We start from the raw sequence: 25,815 nt of genomic DNA, 5'->3' as shown, positions 1-25,815 counted from the left end.
TTTACAATTTTTTGTGTGTGTTTTTGAATTTTCAAAAAGCACCTGACTCACAGAAATATAACTTTGCAAAATATACAACGTATGCGGTATCTTTCTATCTATCTATCCGCCTATCTAGTTTATGGGCTGAAATGTTCATGATGGTTTTATTTTTGCCAATATTGCGAATCACCTTTGAACTGTGAAACTTACATGCAGCTATAAAAAAAAAAAACTTGCCAGAAACAATGCCACATAAAAATATCATTAATAGCAAGAACAAAAATAAAACGAGACATGAAAACTCGTCACATTGAGGACGAGTTAGGTGATACGCTTGTGGTCATCAGATGACAGTCATCTGTGATCGACAAAGAAAAGAATGTGATATAGGCACCTTGAAGTTATATTGAGCGTACATGCGAAACCGTTTCTGTAACCACTCGGCCACGGGTCATCCACGGAAATGGTAAGACAAAAAAAAAACAATGTATAGATATAACAGGGGGAAAGTCAATGCCCACTCAACCAACGTGGCCGTGTGAACATCTATTGCATTGCTAGACGGAAAAGCGGCCTTGTAACGACTGAGGTCGCTATGCCATTTCTGGCAACTTGGGAAAAATACGTCCCGCAGACATAAAACCTATAATCGGCTGGTTTTGACACCTTGCCTTTAATCACAATTTTCAGTGTAATGACGTAATCAAATTACAAAACAATGACATCGTCTTGAAAGACAATTGTTCAAAGTACAACACCTCAGTCGTCGTCATTACATACTATGATCGGTTTGACAAAGTCAACCTGCAAAATTGTGCTGCAGTCGAAGCAATGTGGTCTCCAACACACAAAAAAGAGGGATATGGCGTGTGTGTGTGTGTCTGTGTGTGTGTATAGGTGCGTTTATATACGTACGTGATTTCTACATGGACGAATATGTAATACAAAATTGAAGAAAAAAAAGTAAAATAGCTAAGTATTTTGTTTCGTGATCTTGTGGGGTTCCAACCCGCAACCTTACGTCTCTGAGACGTCGCCTTTAGCCACTCGGCCATACGTCTCGACGAGAAAATATGGGGAACGTAAACTTATGTATGTGAAAGATACATGAGGAATCGTTTTGTCCACATTCCATTTTCATTTTCAGTTTTAAACTGCAAAATTGTCAATCTGATGAGGAGATTTCAAAGAATAAAATGCATGATTACTGCAGCTTATTGTCTCAGCTACAACATACTAAAGTTTCAGAGGAAATGAAGCAAAATCAGCTGAGATAGAGGTGCTTAAACGTTTTCAAGTCAATGCATGGTTTTAAAAAAAATTACCTCCCATAGACATAACACGTAAACTTGTCCGATTTTGTGTCTTTACTTTTATCACAATTTAAAGTATGATGACGTCATCAAACTAGAAAACATCGATATGGATTTGAAAGACAGTTGTTTAATGTATAATATATTAATCGTACGTTGTCAGTTTGCTATTGACATGACCATCAATCACAGGAATATGAGGCAGCTATTAGTACCTGTATGAAATTATTATAGGCATGGTTATCAAATTCCCTTAAAATTTCCTTATTATTGCTTTATTTTTACACACAGTTAAGCTATCTCTTTAAACTCGTCACAGTTTAATGAGAATCATGAACATCATACATTAGTACCATATTCAGTTCCATAGCTGATCGCGTTTGCTAATTAATTAAGATTTATTGTCTAGAATGTGCCATATGGCCAACCTGTATACACACGTGGACACACAAACACAATGCTAAATGTATGTATCAAACCTCTGTAACACAACTTTGAACTAACTGTAGAAAGTATCGCTGCACTTATCATACATACTTTTTATCATTATCTGAAACTCCACAAAAACCACTAATTGACAAATAATCATCAATACAGAAGACTGACTTAAAGGAACAATTCAAATACCTTTTTTTACAATGTATAGCTTCTTACATGTATAAAATCAGCACAAAGTAACCACGACTACATTGTGTTACTGAATTGATATGAACAAATTTCATTTTGTTACAATATACCATGATCAGCTTGAAAAGCCCAGCCTGCAATATTTTGCAGCAGTCGAAGCAATGCAGTCTCCAACGATAAACAAAGGGATACTGTGTGAGTGTGTGCGTATAGGTGTGTTTACATGCGAACGTGACTTCTACATGGACGAAGGTGTAGTACTCCATTGAAGAAAAAAAGTAAAAAAAAAAATTATTACTTTCTTTCGTGGTCTTGTGAGGTTCGAACCCGTACGTGTGCAACCTCACGTTTCTGTGACGACACCTCTAACCACTCGGCCATACGTCTCGACGAGAAAATTAGAGGAACGTAAACTTATGTACGTGAAAGATGAATCAGGAATCGTTTCGTCCGCATTCCATTCTCATTTTCAGTTTTAAATTGCAAAATTGTCAACCTGATGAGGAGATTTCAAAGAATAAAATGCATGATTACTGCAGCTTATTGTCACAGCTACAACATACTTAATTTTCAGAGGAAATGAAGCAAAATCATCTGAGATAAAGGTGCTTAAACGTTGTCAAGTCAATGTATGGTTTTTAAAAAAATCACCTCCCATAGACATAACACGTAAACTTGTCCGATTTTGCGTCTTTACCTTTAATCACAATTTAAAGTATGATGACGTCATCAAATTTCAAAACCATGACATGGACTTGAAAGGCAAATGTTCAAAGTAAAACATATCTGAATTTGGGGTGATATTAAGCTTAAACAATAGAGATACGAGTAAATGAATGTCAGAAAGAGTACCTCAAAAAAATTAATTCCACTTTTTTGATTTCAGATGATGATATGATGACGTCATGAGTTTTCCTGGCAATATTGGTACTTGAAACGTTATTTCCAATTCATATGCTTTTGTAATATGCAATAGAAATATAGGGTCAATGGACGATTTAAAGAGCTATGGCGACATAAACAAAAACATGTTTTTTCACTATATTTGCAGAAAGACGCGCGCGCGGAATTTCAACTTTGACGCCAGTGCATTCCTTTGTTATAGGTCAAAATCGATCGGAAATCAATGGATATTGTTACTCAAAGTATCAGAAATCCAAATCAGTCAAAAAAATTGCATTTTCATGTTAGTTACGCCCTCTGCGCGCGAAATTGCGCGGACGGACGCGCACGCGAGAAAACGTTTGAAACGCTTAAAATTGTCTGAAACTTCGAGATTTCCCATTGGGAAGTCGTTTTGAGCCTTTTAAAATTTTGACGCGCGCAAACGCGCGCGTTATGATGACCTGGGTAACTAGCGTTAAAATGTAAGATAGAGCGTGACCTGAACTTTGCGTCCACCGAAAATGATACAGAAATGATATCTAGTTATGAAGTTATGATCGATCATGTGACAAGGTCCGAAAATCACAAAATGGCGCCTAGATGACGTCATAGATATGTTACTGTCATGAAAACCTTATTGTGGCTAGATATTGTTATGAGACATGTTGACTGAAAATGTCATGTTATTCCGTAATGTCATTGTTGAGATATTGACGACACAAAATGTGGCAGAAAGAAAGAAGAACGAGACATGAAAACTCGTCACATTGAGGACGAGTTAGGTGATACGCTTGTGGTCATCAGATGACGGTCATCTGCGATCGACAAAGAAAAGAATGTGATATAGGCACCTTGAAAATATATTGAGCGTGCATGCCAAACCGTTTCTGTAACCACTCGGCCACGGGTCATCCACGGAAATGGTAAGACAAAAAAAAAATACACACAACAATGTATAGATATAACAGGGGGAAAGTCAATGCCCACTCAACTATTAAACGTGGCCGTGTGAACATCTATTGCATTGGTAGACGGAAAAGCGGCCTTGTAACGACTGAGGTCGCTATGCCATTTCTGGCAACTTGGGAAAAATACGTCCCGCAGACATAAAACCTATAATCGGCTGGTTTTTGATACCTTGCCTTTAATCACGCACGTGTGCAACCTTACGTCTCTGAGACGTCGCCTTTAACCCCTCAGTCATACGTCTCGACGAGAAAATATGAGGAACGTAAACTTATATGTGAAAGATGACTCAGGAATCGTTTCGTCCATCTTCCATTCTCATTTTCAGTTTTATGCTGCAAAATACTCAACCTGGTGAGAAGATTAAAAAAAATAAAATAAAATGTATGATTACTGCAGCTTATTGTCTCAGCTGCAACATACTTAAGTTTCAGAGGAAATCAAAATCAAGTGAGGTAAAGGTGCTCGAGCGTTATCGAGTCAATGCATGGATAAAAAACAAAAATCCCCTTTCATAGACATAACGTACAATCTTCGCTGATTTCGATATCTCGCCTTTAACCATACCTTCTAGCATGATGACGTCATCAAATTAGGAAATAACGATATGGACTTGAAAGTTGTTCAATGTATAACATATTCATCGTACGTTGTCAGTTTGCTATTGACATGACAATCATTCACATGAACATGAGGCAGCTATTAGTACCTGTATGAAATTATTATAGGCATGGTTATCAAATTCCCCTAAAATTTCCTTATAATTGCTTTATTTTTACACACAGTTAAGCTATCCCTTTAAACTCGTCACAGTTTAATTAGAATCATTAACATCATACATTAGTACCATATTCAGTTCCATAGCTGATCACGTTGGCTAATTAATTAAGATTAATTGTCTAGAATGTGTCATATGGCCAACCTGTATACACACGTACACACACACACAATGCTAAATGTATGTATCAAACCTCTGTAACACAACTTTGAACTAACTGTAGGAATTATCGCTGTACTTATCATCTATACTTTTTATCACTATCTGAAACTCCACAAAAACCACTAATTGACAAATAATCATCAATACAGAAGACTGACTTAAAGGAACAATTCAAATACCTTTTTTACAATGTATAGCTTGTTCCATGTATAAATCAGCACAAAGTAACCACGACTACATTGTGTTACTGAATTGATATGAACAAATTTCATTTTATTACAATATTTTAAATCAGTTTGAAAAGCCCAGCCTGCAAAATTTTGCAGCAGTCGAAGTAATGCAGTCTCCAACGCAAAACAAAGGGATACTATGTGAGTGTGTGCGTATAGTTGTGTTTACATGCGAACGTGATTTCTACATGCGAACGTGATTTCTACATGGACGAAGGTGTAGTACTCCATTGAAGAAAAAACAAATTAAAAAAATAATTATTTTCTTTCGTGCTCTTGTGAGGTTCGAACCCGTACGTGTGCAACCTCACGTTTCTGAGACGACGCCTCTAACCACTCGGCCATACGTCACGACGAGAAAATTAGAGGAACGTAGATTTATGTACGTGAAAGATGAATCAGGAATCGTTTCGTCCACATTCCATTCTCATTTTCAGTTTTAAATTGCAAAATTGTCAACCTCATGAGGAGATTTCAAAGATTAAAATGCATGATTACTGCAGCTTATTGTCACAGCTACAACATACTTAAGTTTCAGAGGAAATGAAACAAAATCAGCTGAGATAAAGGTGCTTAAACGTTGTTAAGTCAATGCATGGTTTAAAAAAAACTCACCTCCCATAGACAATACACGTAAACTTGTCCGATTTTGCGTCTTTACCTTTAATCACAATTTAAGGTATGATGACGTCATCAAATATCAAAAGCATGATATGGACTTAAAAGGCAAATGTTCAAAGTACAACATATCTGAATTTGGGATAATATTGAGCTTAAACAACAGAGATACGAGTAAATGAATGACAGAAACAGTACCTCAAAAAAATTAATTCCACTTTTTTGATTTCAGATGATGATATGATGACGTCATGAGTTTTCCTGGCAATATTGGTACTTGAAACGTTATTTCCAATTCATATGGTTTTGTAATATGCAATAGAAATATAGGGTCAATGGACGATTTAAAGAGCTATGCCGAAATAAACAAAGACATGTTTTTTCACTATATTTGCAGAAAGACGCGCGCGCGGAATTTCAACTTTGACGCCAGTGCATTTCTTTGTTATAGGTCAACATCGATCGGAAATCAATGGATATTGTTACTCAAAGTATCAGGAATCCAAATCAGTCAAAAAAAAAATGCATTTTCATGTTGCTTACGCCCTCTGCGCGCGAAATTGCGCGGACGGACGCGCACGCGAGAAAATGTTTGAAACGCTTAAAATTGTCTGAAACTTCGAGATTTCCCATTGGGAAGTCGTTTTGAGCCTTTTAAAATTTTGACGCGCGCAAACGCGCGCGTAATGAAGACCTGGGTAACTAGCGTTAAAAAGTAAGATAGAGCGTGACCTGAACTTTATGTCCACCGAAAATGATACAGAAATGATATCCAGTTATGAAGTTATGATCGATCATGTGACAAGGTCCGAAAATCACAAAATGGCGCCTAGATGACGTCATAGATATGTTACTGTCATGAAAACCTTATTGTGGCTAGATTTTGTCATGAGACATGTTGACTGAAAATGTCATGTTATTCCGTAATGTCATTGTTGAGATATTGACGACACAAAATGTGGCAGAAAGAAAGAAGAATAAAAAAAAAGAGAAATTTTGGCAATCACAATAGGTGATACGCTGATAGCGTATCACCTAACGAGACATGAAAACTCGTCACATTGAGGACGAGTTAGGTGATACGCTTGTGGTCATCAGATGACAGTCATCTGTGATCGACAAAGAAAAGAATGTGATATAGGCACCTTGAAGTTATATTGAGCGTACATGCGAAACCGTTTCTGTAACCACTCGGCCACGGGTCATCCACGGAAATAGTAAGACAAAAAAAAAACAATGTATAGATATAACAGGGGGAAAGTCAATGCCCACTCAACCAACGTGGCCGTGTGAACATCTATTGCATTGCTAGACGGAAAAGCGGCCTTGTAACGACTGAGGTCGCTATGCCATTTCTGGCAACTTGGGAAAAATACGTCCCGCAGACATAAAACCTATAATCGGCTGGTTTTGATACCTTGCCTTTAATCACAATTTTCAGTGTAATGACGTCATCAAATTACAAAACAATGACATCGTCTTGAAAGACAATTGTTCAAAGGACAACACCTCAGTCGTCGTCATTACATACTATGATCGGTTTGACAAAGTCAACCTGCAAAATTGTGCTGCAGTCGAAGCAATGTGGTCTCCAACACACAAAAAAGAGGGATATGGCGTGTGTGTGTGTGTCTGTGTGTGTGTATAGGTGCGTTTATATACGTACGTGATTTCTACATGGACGAATATGTAATACAAAATTGAAGAAAAAAAAGTAAAATAGCTAAGTATTTTGTTTCGTGATCTTGTGGGGTTCCAACCCGCAACCTTACGTCTCTGAGACGTCGCCTTTAGCCACTCGGCCATACGTCTCGACGAGAAAATATGGGGAACGTAAACTTATGTATGTGAAAGATACATGAGGAATCGTTTTGTCCACATTCCATTTTCATTTTCAGTTTTAAACTGCAAAATTGTCAATCTGATGAGGAGATTTCAAAGAATAAAATGCATGATTACTGCAGCTTATTGTCTCAGCTACAACATACTAAAGTTTCAGAGGAAATGAAGCAAAATCAGCTGAGATAGAGGTGCTTAAACGTTGTCAAGTCAATGCATGGTTTTAAAAAAAATCACCTCCCATAGACATAACACGTAAACTTGTCCGATTTTGTGTCTTTACTTTTATCACAATTTAAAGTATGATGACGTCATCAAACTAGAAAACATCGATATGGATTTGAAAGACAGTTGTTTAATGTATAATATATTAATCGTACGTTGTCAGTTTGCTATTGACATGACGATCAATCACATGAATATGAGGCAGCTATTAGTACCTGTATGAAATTATTATAGGCATGGTTATCAAATTCCCTTAAAATTTCCTTATTATTGCTTTATTTTTGCACACAGTTAAGCTATCTCTTTAAACTCGTCACAGTTGAGAATCATGAACATCATACATTAGTACCATATTCAGTTCCATAGCTGATCGCGTTTGCTAATTAATTAAGATTTATTGTCTAGAATGTGCCATATGGCCAACCTGTATACACACGTGGACACACAAACACAATGCTAAATGTATGTATCAAACCTCTGTAACACAACTTTGAACTAACTGTAGAAAGTATCGCTGCACTTATCATACATACTTTTTATCATTATCTGAAACTCCACAAAAACCACTAATTGACAAATAATCATCAATACAGAAGACTGACTTAAAGGAACAATTCAAATACCTTTTTTTTACAATGTATAGCTTCTTACATGTATAAAATCAGCACAAAGTAACCACGACTACATTGTGTTACTGAATTGATATGAACAAATTTCATTTTGTTACAATATACCATGATCAGCTTGAAAAGCCCAGCCTGCAATATTTTGCAGCAGTCGAAGCAATGCAGTCTCCAACGATAAACAAAGGGATACTGTGTGAGTGTGTGCGTATAGGTGTGTTTACATGCGAACGTGACTTCTACATGGACGAAGGTGTAGTACTCCATTGAAGAAAAAAAGTAAAAAAAAAATATTATTTTCTTTCGTGCTCTTGTGAGGTTCGAACCCGTACGTGTGCAACCTCACGTTTCTGTGACGACACCTCTAACCACTCGGCCATACGTCTCGACGAGAAAATTAGAGGAACGTAAACTTATGTACGTGAAAGATGAATCAGGAATCGTTTCGTCCGCATTCCATTCTCATTTTCAGTTTTAAATTGCAAAATTGTCAACCTGATGAGGAGATTTCAAAGAATAAAATGCATGATTACTGCAGCTTATTGTCACAGCTACAACATACTTAATTTTCAGAGGAAATGAAGCAAAATCATCTGAGATAAAGGTGCTTAAACGCTGTCAAGTCAATGTATGGTTTTTAAAAAAATCACCTCCCATAGACATAACACGTAAACTTGTCCGATTTTGCGTCTTTACCTTTAATCACAATTTAAAGTATGATGACGTCATCAAATTTCAAAACCATGACATGGACTTGAAAGGCAAATGTTCAAAGTAAAACATATCTGAATTTGGGGTGATATTAAGCTTAAACAACAGAGATACGAGTAAATGAATGTCAGAAAGAGTACCTCAAAAAAATTAATTCCACTTTTTTGATTTCAGATGATGATATGATGACGTCATGAGTTTTCCTGGCAATATTGGTACTTGAAACGTTATTTCCAATTCATATGCTTTTGTAATATGCAATAGAAATATAGGGTCAATGGACGATTTAAAGAGCTATGGCGACATAAACAAAAACATGTTTTTTCACTATATTTGCAGAAAGACGCGCACGCGGAATTTCAACTTTGACGCCAGTGCATTCCTTTGTTATAGGTCAAAATCGATCGGAAATCAATGGATATTGTTACTCAAAGTATCAGAAATCCAAATCAGTCATAAAAATTGCATTTTCATGTTAGTTACGCCCTCTGCGCGCGAAATTGCGCGGACGGACGCGCACGCGAGAAAATGTTTGAAACGCTTAAAATTGTCTGAAACTTCGAGATTTCCCATTGGGAAGTCGTTTTGAGCCTTTTAAAATTTTGACGCGCGCAAACGCGCGCGTAATGAAGACCTGGGTAACTAGCGTTAAAAAGTAAGATAGAGCGTGACCTGAACTTTATGTCCACCGAAAATGATACAGAAATGATATCCAGTTATGAAGTTATGATCGATCATGTGACAAGGTCCGAAAATCACAAAATGGCGCCTAGATGACGTCATAGATATGTTACTGTCATGAAAACCTTATTGTGGCTAGATTTTGTCATGAGACATGTTGACTGAAAATGTCATGTTATTCCGTAATGTCATTGTTGAGATATTGACGACACAAAATGTGGCAGAAAGAAAGAAGAATAAAAAAAAAGAGAAATTTTGGCAATCACAATAGGTGATACGCTGATAGCGTATCACCTAACGAGACATGAAAACTCGTCACATTGAGGACGAGTTAGGTGATACGCTTGTGGTCATCAGATGACAGTCATCTGTGATCGACAAAGAAAAGAATGTGATATAGGCACCTTGAAGTTATATTGAGCGTACATGCGAAACCGTTTCTGTAACCACTCGGCCACGGGTCATCCACGGAAATAGTAAGACAAAAAAAAAACAATGTATAGATATAACAGGGGGAAAGTCAATGCCCACTCAACCAACGTGGCCGTGTGAACATCTATTGCATTGCTAGACGGAAAAGCGGCCTTGTAACGACTGAGGTCGCTATGCCATTTCTGGCAACTTGGGAAAAATACGTCCCGCAGACATAAAACCTATAATCGGCTGGTTTTGATACCTTGCCTTTAATCACAATTTTCAGTGTAATGACGTCATCAAATTACAAAACAATGACATCGTCTTGAAAGACAATTGTTCAAAGGACAACACCTCAGTCGTCGTCATTACATACTATGATCGGTTTGACAAAGTCAACCTGCAAAATTGTGCTGCAGTCGAAGCAATGTGGTCTCCAACACACAAAAAAGAGGGATATGGCGTGTGTGTGTGTGTCTGTGTGTGTGTATAGGTGCGTTTATATACGTACGTGATTTCTACATGGACGAATATGTAATACAAAATTGAAGAAAAAAAAGTAAAATAGCTAAGTATTTTGTTTCGTGATCTTGTGGGGTTCCAACCCGCAACCTTACGTCTCTGAGACGTCGCCTTTAGCCACTCGGCCATACGTCTCGACGAGAAAATATGGGGAACGTAAACTTATGTATGTGAAAGATACATGAGGAATCGTTTTGTCCACATTCCATTTTCATTTTCAGTTTTAAACTGCAAAATTGTCAATCTGATGAGGAGATTTCAAAGAATAAAATGCATGATTACTGCAGCTTATTGTCTCAGCTACAACATACTAAAGTTTCAGAGGAAATGAAGCAAAATCAGCTGAGATAGAGGTGCTTAAACGTTGTCAAGTCAATGCATGGTTTTAAAAAAAATCACCTCCCATAGACATAACACGTAAACTTGTCCGATTTTGTGTCTTTACTTTTATCACAATTTAAAGTATGATGACGTCATCAAACTAGAAAACATCGATATGGATTTGAAAGACAGTTGTTTAATGTATAATATATTAATCGTACGTTGTCAGTTTGCTATTGACATGACGATCAATCACATGAATATGAGGCAGCTATTAGTACCTGTATGAAATTATTATAGGCATGGTTATCAAATTCCCTTAAAATTTCCTTATTATTGCTTTATTTTTGCACACAGTTAAGCTATCTCTTTAAACTCGTCACAGTTGAGAATCATGAACATCATACATTAGTACCATATTCAGTTCCATAGCTGATCGCGTTTGCTAATTAATTAAGATTTATTGTCTAGAATGTGCCATATGGCCAACCTGTATACACACGTGGACACACAAACACAATGCTAAATGTATGTATCAAACCTCTGTAACACAACTTTGAACTAACTGTAGAAAGTATCGCTGCACTTATCATACATACTTTTTATCATTATCTGAAACTCCACAAAAACCACTAATTGACAAATAATCATCAATACAGAAGACTGACTTAAAGGAACAATTCAAATACCTTTTTTTTACAATGTATAGCTTCTTACATGTATAAAATCAGCACAAAGTAACCACGACTACATTGTGTTACTGAATTGATATGAACAAATTTCATTTTGTTACAATATACCATGATCAGCTTGAAAAGCCCAGCCTGCAATATTTTGCAGCAGTCGAAGCAATGCAGTCTCCAACGATAAACAAAGGGATACTGTGTGAGTGTGTGCGTATAGGTGTGTTTACATGCGAACGTGACTTCTACATGGACGAAGGTGTAGTACTCCATTGAAGAAAAAAAGTAAAAAAAAAATATTATTTTCTTTCGTGCTCTTGTGAGGTTCGAACCCGTACGTGTGCAACCTCACGTTTCTGTGACGACACCTCTAACCACTCGGCCATACGTCTCGACGAGAAAATTAGAGGAACGTAAACTTATGTACGTGAAAGATGAATCAGGAATCGTTTCGTCCGCATTCCATTCTCATTTTCAGTTTTAAATTGCAAAATTGTCAACCTGATGAGGAGATTTCAAAGAATAAAATGCATGATTACTGCAGCTTATTGTCACAGCTACAACATACTTAATTTTCAGAGGAAATGAAGCAAAATCATCTGAGATAAAGGTGCTTAAACGCTGTCAAGTCAATGTATGGTTTTTAAAAAAATCACCTCCCATAGACATAACACGTAAACTTGTCCGATTTTGCGTCTTTACCTTTAATCACAATTTAAAGTATGATGACGTCATCAAATTTCAAAACCATGACATGGACTTGAAAGGCAAATGTTCAAAGTAAAACATATCTGAATTTGGGGTGATATTAAGCTTAAACAACAGAGATACGAGTAAATGAATGTCAGAAAGAGTACCTCAAAAAAATTAATTCCACTTTTTTGATTTCAGATGATGATATGATGACGTCATGAGTTTTCCTGGCAATATTGGTACTTGAAACGTTATTTCCAATTCATATGCTTTTGTAATATGCAATAGAAATATAGGGTCAATGGACGATTTAAAGAGCTATGGCGACATAAACAAAAACATGTTTTTTCACTATATTTGCAGAAAGACGCGCACGCGGAATTTCAACTTTGACGCCAGTGCATTCCTTTGTTATAGGTCAAAATCGATCGGAAATCAATGGATATTGTTACTCAAAGTATCAGAAATCCAAATCAGTCATAAAAATTGCATTTTCATGTTAGTTACGCCCTCTGCGCGCGAAATTGCGCGGACGGACGCGCACGCGAGAAAATGTTTGAAACGCTTAAAATTGTCTGAAACTTCGAGATTTCCCATTGGGAAGTCGTTTTGAGCCTTTTAAAATTTTGACGCGCGCAAACGCGCGCGTAATGATGACCTGGGTAACTAGCGTTAAAATGTAAGATAGAGCGTGACCTGAACTTTGTGTCCACCGAAAATGATACAGAAATGATATCTAGTTATGAAGTTATGATCGATCATGTGACAAGGTCCGAAAATCACAAAATGGCGCCTAGATGACGTCATAGATATGTTACTGTCATGAAAACCTTATTGTGGCTAGATATTGTTATGAGACATGTTGACTGAAAATGTCATGTTATTCCGTAATGTCATTGTTGAGATATTGACGACACAAAATGTGGCAGAAAGAAAGAAGAATAAAAAAAAAGAGAAATTTTGGCAATCACAATAGGTGATACGCTGATAGCGTATCACCTAAAAAAGAGAAATTTTGGCAATCACAATAGGTGATACGCTGATAGCGTATCACCTAAATAATAATCATGCTATGCATGCATGCAATCAGTTACTACTAGTACCGCATAGTGGGAGAGATATGTGAGATGCAAACACCAGTGTTGGACTGGGATGCATGGTGTGGCACTATGTACTCTGTCACTGATGCACCCACCAGCAGTAGAAGCAGAAGTAGAACCAGTAGGTTACATACAAATATGAATGTGACAGAGTTTTCCACATTCATGTCTGGATCTGATGGTGATCATCTTTGTGTTCCCCCCCCCCCACACCATTCCCCTCCAATTCCCCCACAATTCCCCCATTCCCCCACCATCCCCCACCATTCCCCCACCTTTCCCCCACCATTCCCCCCCACCACTCCCCACCTGTATCCACCCCCTTTCTATAACCACCTGCCACCTGTGTATAGGAGCACCAGCGGACCCAGCCGTAAGATCGAGACCTCCAACGTGGCAGCCAGCTTCAAGAGCTCCTCCAACTCGCAGCAGAGCTCCATCCGCAAGCACAACTCCCGCAAGTCGGGCATCAACAACACCAACATCGACCTCGGGGACGAGGACATGCGGGAAGACTTCAAGTTCAGGTGAGCAACCTCAGTCGTCGTCCTCTTCGTTGAAACGCTCCTCTTGCATGGCACACAGAGAATCCGTGTGTGCCACTGTTTGTTCATCTGTTCATTTTATTTGTGAGGAATCTTTGTGATGTTACATTTTATGATTTATGTAATGTACGTGACAGATCAATATAAGAAAAGGCAAGTCTTAGTCAGTGATGGTACAGGACATGTTTTTGCTGTGATGGCTGAGGCAAAAGTTCAACCATATTGATTCAACTGGAATAAACAATATTTTCCTCCTATTTATGACAATGCATGTTGTGCTGTGCTACATGTATCAAAGAACAAATAAGGCAATTTATTAATGTTGATCACAAAATTGGAAAATTTTAAAAAATCAAAAAGGCTCAAGCATTACTAAAAATGTAGATGCTTGTCATTGAATGTTCGTCATGCCGGTTTGGTCCTCAGGTACAATGACGATCGTGTCCAGCGCCGCTACGAGGACGATTCTGAAGAGTCGGAGACGATGAACGAGTTCTGCAAGCCGAGAGACATGCTCCTCAGCGTGGTGTCCGAGTTCTACTGCCACGGGCTGGCACGGCTCAAGGAACTGAGACCAGTCGCCGAGTCCAGGACCCACAGCCAGACGGAGATCCTGGACCAGAAATGTCACATGGTGAGGGGACTTTGTCGACTTAGTTTTTCACCATGTCTTACAACAGCGCTGCACACTGGCACTGGTCCAACGGTCCCTGACCAGTAAAAAATCACTGTCGGACCAGTAACTTTTACAAGAATGGACTCGTAAAAAATGTAAAAACTGGGTACCTACTGGTCCAACAGACAGGTCACACCAGTTGAAAAAATGGGTTAGTGTGCAGCCCTGCTTACAAAGATATATGATTACACCCTTTCATCTCCAAATGCCACTTGGTTAGTTCTTTTGAGTGGTTCTCTACATATTTTTGACCATGAATGTTATAGTCATCATCAAATATCACCATTTAAAGTTCATTTTCCCCACTCTGTGGGGTTCGATAGTTCATTTCCTTAATGGTTCTTCTCCATGCTGTCCTGTGCATTGGGTCAATGTAGGTGATATAAGATGGTGAGGGAACTTTATCAGCTTGGCTGTTATTGTTTCATTATACTGTCTTGGGGGATTTGATGCCACACATTTCTCTTTTTTTCAAGAAAAGCTCTGTCAGTCTCCCTCCTTGATTAGCTACAAGAAGTTTTCTGAGCCAGAAATGTCACATGGTGGTCAGACTTTTTCATTGTTGTGCTTATTAACTTGTACCCTTCCTTGTAAGACTAACTTTAAAGGGATGGTACAGTATTGGTGGAGATGAGAATTGGACTTTTGACTTTTTGCGAGATACCAAGAAAACACTTATGAGATAGTACAGAGCATACCATTTTAAGAGGAATTCAAAGTTTATTTGATGAAAATCGGCTTTGGCATGACTGAAACATCCAAAAACAAAGTAAAACAAAGCGATCATAAAAAAGTGTGGGTCCCGGCACACTTATTAGAATCGCTCTGTTTTGGATATCTCAGCCATTTCAAAACCAATTTTCATCAAATAAACATTGAATTCCTCATGGAATTACATGCTCTTTCATATTTCATAAGAGGTTTCTCATTATCTCACCAAAAAATGTCAGAAATCTGAAATTAGGTCTCAACCAAAACTATATAATTCCTTTAAACTGGTCAGGAATTCCCCAGTAAAGGAGCAGGGACAACTTTGTCACTGACAATATCTTTCATAATTTGTGAAGAACTGATTTGTCTGCAGATGCAAAGAAAGGAGCAATATTGTAAATTTGTATTCCTTTGCCCTTGATGTTAACATCAAACCAAATCCTTGATTTGAACGTACAATTGTATATTCACTTAATGCACGTGTGTGTGTGTGTGTGTGTGTGTGTGTGTACTTTGTCTGCAATGTATTGTTTTAAAAAAAATGTCATCTCTCAAAATTATGATATGATAACATGAACAGGCAAGTCTGTGCTTTTGAAAGCTTTTGATAAAAAGCTTCGTACACTTTAGATATTGATATTGACATTGAGCATCCATTATCATTGCTAATCATTTCTATCCGATTGCACTTGATTTGCTCCAACCTTCCAGCGAGTGGCTGAAGTGGCGTTAACACTGCTGAAAGTCGCCCCTCACGATCCTGTAACAATGGGATGCAAGGGGCTCCAAAGGTAAATTAATTTCTTTTCTCATTACTTGAAGTCATGCTATCCATCAATCAAACTATTTTCATCCATTCTACATATTTTTTCTGTCCACAATATCGTAAATACAATGAGGACTACACGTGGAGAAGAAGATAAATAACTTTTTTTTTAATTAAATTAAATTAAATTCAATTTTATTTCCATTTCCATTGAATAAACAGAAAAAAATATATATACAATACATTTACAGAACATATTTGTAACAATTTCAAAGAAAACGTACAAGTGGTCATGAGTAACAACAGAAATTCCTTTCTAAGGTATATACATATACCTAATACAAAGATTAGAATGGAAATGGAGGGTCCCACCAAAAAGCAAAGCTTGTAGGGTATGGGACCCTCGAAAAATACGTACACAAAATCAAAGAAACCAATGTCAACTGACATGAAATTAACTTAGAAAGGAAAAAAAAGAAGAAAAAAAAAGAAAGAAAAAGAATAAAAAGAGGGAAATGAGACTATGGTACAACACACGCCATCGTGGACACAAGCATACTGTACTTCATGATGGAAATGCAATAATAAGACAATAAAACGCTCCCTGGTTTGATATTGCGATTGATTGGGTACATATGCCGGTATGAATGCATAGGAACGGATATAAAAAAGAGAAAGAAAATAGACTCACTGTTGTCTGGTACAATAAAAGAAATATCTGAGGTAAACTTATGTTAGACAGATTGTTTTCCTTAAGATGATTTCTGTGTGATATCTTAATACTTGTAAAAAACAAACAAACAAATGACTTGATTAAGTTGATGTGTGCACCACATTGCAGAGAGATTGGCACCTGCATCAAAGTAATATGTAACAATCTTGTAATAATGTGAACAAGATAAATGTTCCCTATGAGAAGGAGCTTCTATATTCTTTGTACCAGGTGCTGGAACATTGTTATCAGGGTATCAGACTCTTGTGAATAAAAACATGATAATGTAGCAAACCAAATAGTAAACTTACTAAAGAAGAGAATAGGGAGAAAGAAGTGGGGAGAAACAGTAGATGCAGCGTAGATATACAACCATTAGTTCATAGATGAATATATAGAGGTAAACAATTACAAATGTACAAGGATGTAGATACGTACAGCATAGATAAATTCATACATGCATACCTTCATATATACATACATAATATTTCACCTATTGATAGATAGATAGGTGTAGATAGATAGGTGTAGATAGATGGATTGAAAGATAGATAGATAGATAGATAGATGGATAGATAGATCAGATAGATGGATAGGTAGATGGATAGATAGATAGACAGATAGATAGGTAGATAGATGATAGATAGATGGATAGATAGATAGATAGACAGACAGAAAGATAGATAGATGGATATTATGGAAGATTGAGATTAAAGTGAAGATGCAATATCATTGTTGAGCTGAAATATCTTCCAAAGTGGCTATCTACTTAGAAAGCGCCACTCTCAGATGCATATTATACATGTAGCTTGTCATAAGAGTTGAGTACCATGCATTCGACGCACCTGCTTTCCCCCTTTTGACGGCACACAGGTACATCACAAAGATGATTCCACTGACGGACTGGTCTAATCAAGACCTCCGCCCTGCCCTCATCACTCTCCTCAAGAGGCTGGACAAGCTCTTCCAAAAGATCCACAAGAAACCAACCCTGATGGTAAGTCAGTCACTGATCATCACTGGTAGGATGCGGTTGCCATGGCAATCAGAGAGCAAGATGAAACAGAGGAAGTTTATCTGAATGAACAAGCACCGTACAGCAGTGCCTCTCCGTGTTTAGATTTACAAGTATAATTACTCGCATCCTCCTACCTCAAATCAGAGTTGATCAGAGCTGCGTGATGCCCATTGGGTTCCATGTTTTTTTATTTTAGCCAAAAAAAGAAAAAGAAAAAAAGAAAGGGAATATGTACAACTGTTAATATCATCGGTTGAGAAAGATAAGGGCGTTAAGTGCCACTGTATAACCCTGTACGGCAATAGTGGCACCTTAACGTCCTTATCTTTCTCAACCGGCGATATGTTGAGAATTCAATCATTGATTGTAGACAATGCCGCCATTTCCTTGACACCTCTTTGGGGGAGTGGGGGAGGGGGCAGGGTTGAGGAAGTTATCTCAGCTCCCCTCCGTAATGCAAAACATCAAATTAAGGTGATGTCAACTCGTCTCTCTATCATCTCTCCAGCGTCACATGGACTGGGAGTCTGCTGCCAACTTCTTGAAGGGAATCTATGTCACACTGACCAGACAGAGCATCATCAGCCACCTGCCACACCTCAAGGTAAGTCTGCCCATCAATGTGCACCAGCTCCCTTTTGCCATGTCAATGCTTTATGCATGTGAAGAGTTTGATTGCAAAACGACTTAACTCCATTCATTTTAATTTTGAGATATTTGCAATTAATGCTCCCAAAAAGACAGCAAATACAAAGATAACTTTATTATGGGATTTCGTTAATCATATCATTGTTATTATTATCAATATTAGTGGAAAAATGAGCAAAGAAAATGGGAATCCGTCGGGATTCGAACCCGAGACCTCCGGATGCTAGCCCGATGCTCTATCGACTGAGCTATAAAATGCCCTAGTTCAGTGTTCGTTTCAGAAACTCTAAATTCTCAATGCTTCTGTTTGCGGTTGTTATTGTCAGTATTAATATTTTTTATTATTGTCATTGTTGTTATCATTTTTATTTCTATCATTAATATTATGGTTATTATTATTATCATCATCATCATCATCATCATCATCATCATTTTAGTTACCATAAGTATCAATGGCCATATAGTACTAACATTGGAACGTGAGATGCTAATTCTATCTGATGATATTTTCCTTACCTCAGTCTCTGCTCAACATTTGCCTGGCCCTGCTCCTGTGTGACGGGTCGGCACCAGGGGGAGCTGATGGTCTCCAGCTGCTCAACGTGGCATCATCCGGCGGCGTGCGCTTCACCCCTCCGCCAGTCTTCTGCTCGGCCGTGGTCCGACTTGTCGCCATGCAGATGCACTGTATGAAGGTCAGCACAAGGCGTTCTGTGCCAAATTCGGTCTCCCCCCTCCCCCCACACCCCCTCTCCCCTTTTTATGTCATGTCGCAAAGATCATTAGAGTGATCCAGAGATCAAGCCAGATGTTACACCATGGTAGACTTCAGTCATCGTAGGCGACTAAATTAGAATGCTTCGCAATAGATTTTGATTCTGTTTTGTGTAGTCATTAGCAACTTCTCTCTTTTTTTTTCCCCCTGACTTCCAGCCCATACAAATATAGAATACCTAGTGGCAGTACGGCATTGCTTGCCTTCAATTTCTCATTTTTTTTTTTTTTTAATTGAGAAAAGTTACCTTGGTCATAACATAGACAGAGATTGTTGTGCATTATAGGCTGTAATCTGACATTTTACATTAAGATATTTAAACGTTGCTTGTACTCGTACTGTAGTGTGATGGTCAGTTTTCCCCATTTTTCAAATGTACAAAACAATTTGTTCATTTTTTTTTCTTTTAATTGAGAATAGTTTCCTTGGTCATGACGTAGACAGAGATCGTTGTGCATTATACGTGTAGGCTGTAGTCTAACTTTTTACAGTAAGATCTTTAAACGTTGCTTGTACTCATGCTGTAGCATGAGTTAGTTTTCCCCATTTTTCAAATGTACAAAACACAGAGACCCATAAGGTGTGTGTCTACGATACTTAATGGAAATGCCTATTTCATGCATCCAGTGCACGAGTTTTGTGAATTTTGGAAAAAAAAAAGCAAAGCTTGATGCTCAACAAAGTCTCTTCTGGGGCAGCTGTCGACTTTTGCCTGTCATTTGAATTACTGGTACTATCTGCTGTGATGATATCAAGGGTCTCAATATCATGACTAGTCAAATATCAGCTCAAACTCTTTGCATTCCATGTGTGCCATATTCTGTAATTCATAAGAATTTCATGAGTCAACTGATATTTACAAAATGAACGACTCGCAAAACAATTGCCTCACGTAACGAAAACTGCGGTTTATGTCATCTAATACAAAGTGGCAGTACTTCTTTCTCATTTCATTGTAGTTCTTGGATTGCAAATTAAACCCACCACAAAATAACTGGCATACTGTGAACGCGAAAATTTTTGTGCATTTCGCACAACCAGAAACTAGCGTTAAAATTTGTGCTTGGCATATGTTCCAGTAGTTGATGTCTTGATTCCGCGGAATCGAAAACATGCGAAACTTATCTTACCCAGCCGAGAGCAAAAAGAAATTAGCCGTGCAAAAATATCCACTTTCACAGTATGCAGAAAATACTGGCATAAATCATGTAGTACTGCTTGCATTTATGCGACAATATTTGTGTGATATATGAGGTGAGGTGCATGATATTTTAGTATGATACAATAGGTCGGTGTGATATTCTTCAAAAGTGTATAGTACACTGTACAGCAACAGGAATATTCTCATCAAGAAGAGTGCCTTGTTGGCTGTGTGTTCAATAGTGTACACATAACATGCTTGCTGTATAAACATATGATCATATTAAGAACTACTCTTTCTAAATTGCAGTGAATAGGGTTCTAAGTGTATATATACTTTTTCTTAATTAGAGTTTCTGTTTAATGCTTATGACTAGCATATATTCAAACTGTCTTCCGCCTTTCATATGTCACAGATTGCATGAAGTATTTATAGTTTCTACTGACTGAGCTTCAGCTGTTCATCAATTAAAAAAACAAAATTGTTCTACTTCATTACGCAAATGAGGGTCTCTATTTATCGATTTTCAAACGAATGGCTTTGCATCTAACATGGATTAGCCATAAAGATAGTTTGAGTAAAAGCAGTAGAAATCTTATCAGTTGTAACTTCAGATACTATTTTTTTTTCTTTAAGAGTTCTGTTTGCAGAATTTCACCTTTCTTATATACTCCACGAGCTAGCAGAAGAAGCGACTTGCATTCTGATCAAGATTGTTTTCACGTCTGTGGGTGCCCCAATAGAGCAGTGTTTGCTAATGCCAAAGTAGTTGTAGCTGTACACTAACACTTAGTCTTAGACTTTAATGCCAACAAGTTGCGACCGTGTTGCTGGGTCTGTCAACATGGCTGTGTATGAAAGCGAAGGTCGCCATTTTTCTCCCCCCAACATCACTCTATCTCAATAACTGCAACTTGGAGCAAAATTGCAGTTGCCGTTGCCAACAGCCATATGCCAACGACCAGTTTGCTGTAATCACGTTTTGCTTGATTGTTGCTGTGCGGTATGATGAATTATCATAACATTTGATTGCCATCTTTGCCAGCAGAAAACAGAGCCGTGAAATGCTACTGGTAGGACCAGAATTATTTGTGGCATGAAAAATTGGGGCCGCTGGCCTTTTTTGCGGCATGAAACTTTCGCATTAAATTGGGGACTGGCATTCAATGCATTGTGGGTACACAAAAACTTTCACATTCATTGTGATTTCATGAATCTTTGCTCCTCGCGATATTTAACAAAAATTTCATGCATGCGAGAATTTCTGGTTTTACAATGTATTAATTGGGACGAAAGCAGCCTTGTTAAAAAATGCATAACATAGTAGCATAAAAACCCAACAGAAGGATAACTCTTGTGCATGTGGGATTGTTGCAAGGTTAGCATTTGAGAAATACTGTCTGCAAACATTAGGGAGCTTTAGATTTTCGCGACGGGGACGTTCAGAGGGGAAAAAACCTGTTCTGAGCATGCGCAGAATCGCGTATCAAAGTTGATCTATTTATAGCTCGCGTCGTCTTAGTTTTCAATGCACGTTTTGCAGTATTTTTACGTCCGCTCAATTCACGACGTAGAGAGCTACTTCATGCACCGATCATATGAGGGCACCATTTTATTTTTTTATAGGTTGCGTCTCGGTGTAATCTAAAGCTGCTTTTCAGCATGATGCAGGGATGCAAGAGCTAGATAACTTTCGGCTCAAGCGCCATCTCAAACGTCCACGCAGCAAATCTAAAGCTCCCTAATTGTAGGTTCAGAGCAACAAGAGATATCTGTGAGCTTACAATTATATCATTGGCCATCAATATATCATCATCTCTACTTCCTTGACTCCTTTCTGCATGGACTACATCACTTGCTTGATGTTGAGAGTCCTTACGGCTTTTGTTAAATGATAGGGAAGGTGGTACACACATGGATGAGATTATGTCATCAAGAGAAGTGTGATTTGGTGTAGAAGAATACTCCTATACATACAATGTATGTACTGTATATGCCAGGTGTTTTGCAAGGTGTTTTTTTTCGTGAATCATCACGAGACAGATGCTGTTTGAATTTAAAAACACACAGAAATATTAACTGTGATTCTGACATGAATGTGACCTGCAGGCATGCCAGAAGTCACAAAGTACCTATAAAGCCCACCGCACACTACACGATTTTGCCCCGATTCACCGGTCTTAAGACCTTAAGACTAGAAGTGTGACGTCACAGTCTTACCATTTTCTAGTCATACGACTGGGTCTTAGCGCTAGTCGTAGAGATTTGACATGTTGAATTTCTACGACCGGTCGTAGGCTTTCAGCCATTCACAATGCAGTAAAATGCAAGCGCACGCAGTGCGCACTGCGCGCGCTTTACAGTCGTAAGCCTACTCGTAAGGTTCGGTTGTATAGTGTGCGGTAATTGTCCGGTCGTACGACTGGTCTTATGACCCAGCTTGGCTTAAGACTTTAAGACCAGTCTGATCGTGTAGTGTGCGGTGGCCTTAAGCTGTAATGATCTCTACTTGTAATTCTAAAGACACGTAGAATGTGTATGTTAAAACATTTGAAATCAGGAAAATAAAGGTATGTCGATATGTTGGTATATAATATATTGCCTTTCATTCAGCACTATGCAGGATGAACTGTTCGAAAAACCATAGAACTGAACGTCCTTTTCAAATTTAAGTTTAAACTGCTTGGGGCCTGTCAGCTTGAGAGATTTCCCCCAGAACTTTGATCATGTAAAATAAAGGTATTAAATGATAATTAGAATATTTTAAGGTACCATATGTGTATGTTTTTGGTGGTTTTTTTTCACTCAAAGAATACAAGTAGTTAATAATACAATGGGTTTATGTTGGTATTATCTCAGGCTTACAATGTAGCTTCAACAAGGTTCTGAACTTCATAACAATTACATCATGGACCTTAGGTCCATGATTATTTTAATCTGTCAATTGTGGCACGGACTGGAAGACGTTGTCAAAGTGCAGCCATTCACCTTTCAAGCAGCACGTATCATGCGTTATTAAAGAGGTATTGACCTTGAGCTCTTGAATTGCTAACCCTAACAATTTGGCCAAGGGAGAAAGGCGTTTAAACTTTGGTTGTGATCTCCACTACACACGATCACAAATTCGAGCTCTTCACAATCTGTGTAACGGCAATACCACGTTGATTTCTTTCTCTGTAGAGTAGTCACATTGAAGCCATAGGTTGCTTCACGGCCCAAAATGCCCGCGAGTGTTTCTCAGTTTCCTTGTGGTATGGACGTCATCTACACCAATTTATGTAACTTGGAGCCATCAGGGCAAAAGATGCGTTTAGAGACTTTAGGCGCACACTTCTTGTAGTGTGTTTGAAGCCGTGCATTGCATCAAGACACAGCGATGTGTATGATTATCAAGGACGACTAATTTGAAAATTAAACTACCGTAACCTAGAGTCAACTGTTAAAGTAACAATGGCAGGCAGTGTAACGAAAAATCCTGTTATGGTCTTCTTTAGGGATCTTTCACATTGACTAAAATCTCTTACCATTGCAATCATACATTTTCTTTTCTCAGTATCTTTATGTTTACATTCTCCTCTTATTTCCCTCTCCCCTAGTCATTATTGCCAACACCGCTTTGTTGTTTCATTATTGATTTGCTCTCATTAACAAGAAAAGAGTGCAGTTCTTTGCCTTTCATGCTGTAACTGCTGACTTCACCGACACGCCAGAGAAACACAGCATTCTTGAGACGTGGGTCAGGAATACCTTCAGCTCATCCCTAAGAACCAAACTCACAAACGTTCAAGTTTGTGGTTGCTTCACTTTGTGGAGTGTGCTTAATCAAAGACCTTGGGTTTATAATGATCACAATTCAAAATCTGTGTCATGCCTGCAAGAGAGCTAGAAAACAAAAATACAGAGCATTTTACATCAACTGGCAAATATTTACAGCCCTTCACTGATTGTCAAATCATCTGCATTTGCAGGTTCATACCAAAAGTTGTTCACTGGCATGACATTTAGGACATTCACTGCATTAAAATTTTCATGGTTTTGATATTCTTCAGACAAATTTGCCTTGTTTGAGAATTTCCACCTTTGGCCTTTCCATGGAAACTGAAAATGATTCCATGCAAAATCATCTTGTTTCAGAGATAAGTTACATGTACCTCTTTCAGTCTCAAGAATGTTGTTTTTCTGTGCATTTCTCAACCTTCCTATGAGCTAGAAATCTTGATATGTAAACAATAACTCTGTGTTTTTCATAATCTGCGACAGGGTGCGACAAGTTTTCCAAAAATGTTCTTACTTTGTTCATACATATCCCAGTGTTTGACATGGCAGCAGAATCATCCAAATCCTAAAAATCAATAATTAATCCTTAAATTGGCAACATGATATAGACGATAAAATTTCTTTCTTTCTCAAATAAGTTGGATTGGATCTTTGTTTTTTATTGTGTGTCGACTGAATGTATTTGACTAGTTACATCTAAATCCTTCTCATATATATAGGATATGTAGTGAAATACAGAATTGTTAATTTAATGAGTTCATGATCATAAATTCTGCCACAAAATTGCCCTGGGACTTCATGGTCAATTCAGAAAAGAAAAGGAGAAGAAGAAGTAATGATTGTGTATAAAAGATCCTGGCAGAATGCATCAAAGTGAAAAATAATCATGCATTTGCCAGAGGGGGTGAACATACAATATGCTATCCTCTCCGAACTCACAGAAGTTTTCCTTTGCCGAGTGAATGAGGTGTCTGTAGTGGTGAGTTAGTCGCAGGCACTTGCATCCGTCACACGCCCCTTTTCACCGACCAAACGAAAACCCACGAAAGTCTCACACAGTTTAATTGTCGCACCCAGTCACCTTTCCACTCGCTTCTCTGCCGATCTGCTTTCATTTCACTCCATATGTTTATTAAAAAAAGAAGAAAAGAAGAGAAAAAATGGAAAGAAATTGAACCAACCGAGTGAAAAGATTTTTTTTTTTAAAAGCCACAAACAAACTCTTTGTCTGTCGTCACACCGTGGATGTATATTTTTTTTCAACCCACTCTCATCACATTTGCGTCACAGCATCAATATTGGATGAAGCCCAAGGCAAGTGACAATCACTTTGTTTAGTGTCCGTTTGTTTGTTTGTTTGTTTGTGTGTCTTGTCTGTCTGTAACTGTGTTGTTATGTCTATCCATCTTTTTGTCTGTTTTTGTGTATCTGATGCTTTTTTTTCTCCTCCCTCATGATCACCTTCAGCAGATAATGACCATTCATTTGTAGAACAAGATTTGAGATTTTTCTTTTTCCTGTTTAATTATCTTCCCACCCTCAACTGGAGTTGATATAACTGTAAGCAATAAACCTTGATGACGGTTTGGATGGTAATGCATTGCTATTACTGCAAATAAGTTTTTGCATCAAATTTCTCATGCATATATACTTGCTTGCATGTATGATTATCT

General features: G+C 37.9%; 1 protein-coding gene across 1 annotated transcript in view; it reads left to right on the top strand.

Annotated features, from left to right (window-relative positions):
* Positions 1 to 25,815, top strand: part of LOC139742069 (protein unc-80 homolog) — a gene marked incomplete at its 5' end in the record, with an annotated part of 94,863 nt that overhangs the window by 46,833 nt on the left and 22,215 nt on the right. The window contains 6 exons of the mRNA XM_071652629.1: positions 13,727 to 13,900; positions 14,345 to 14,552; positions 16,017 to 16,096; positions 17,657 to 17,780; positions 18,310 to 18,405; positions 18,971 to 19,144. Coding sequence (XP_071508730.1) covers positions 13,727 to 13,900; positions 14,345 to 14,552; positions 16,017 to 16,096; positions 17,657 to 17,780; positions 18,310 to 18,405; positions 18,971 to 19,144 — 856 coding nt within the window. The remainder of the gene's footprint in view (positions 1 to 13,726; positions 13,901 to 14,344; positions 14,553 to 16,016; positions 16,097 to 17,656; positions 17,781 to 18,309; positions 18,406 to 18,970; positions 19,145 to 25,815) is intronic.

Source organism: Diadema antillarum, unplaced genomic scaffold, assembly GCF_040938485.1.
Source record: "Diadema antillarum isolate AM-2024a unplaced genomic scaffold, OU_Dant_1.0 seq00000978_RagTag, whole genome shotgun sequence".
NCBI classification, from domain to species: Eukaryota; Metazoa; Echinodermata; class Echinoidea; order Diadematoida; family Diadematidae; genus Diadema; species Diadema antillarum.
Note: the sequence above shows the minus strand (reverse complement) of the source record. Positions and strands in the feature narration are given on the sequence as shown.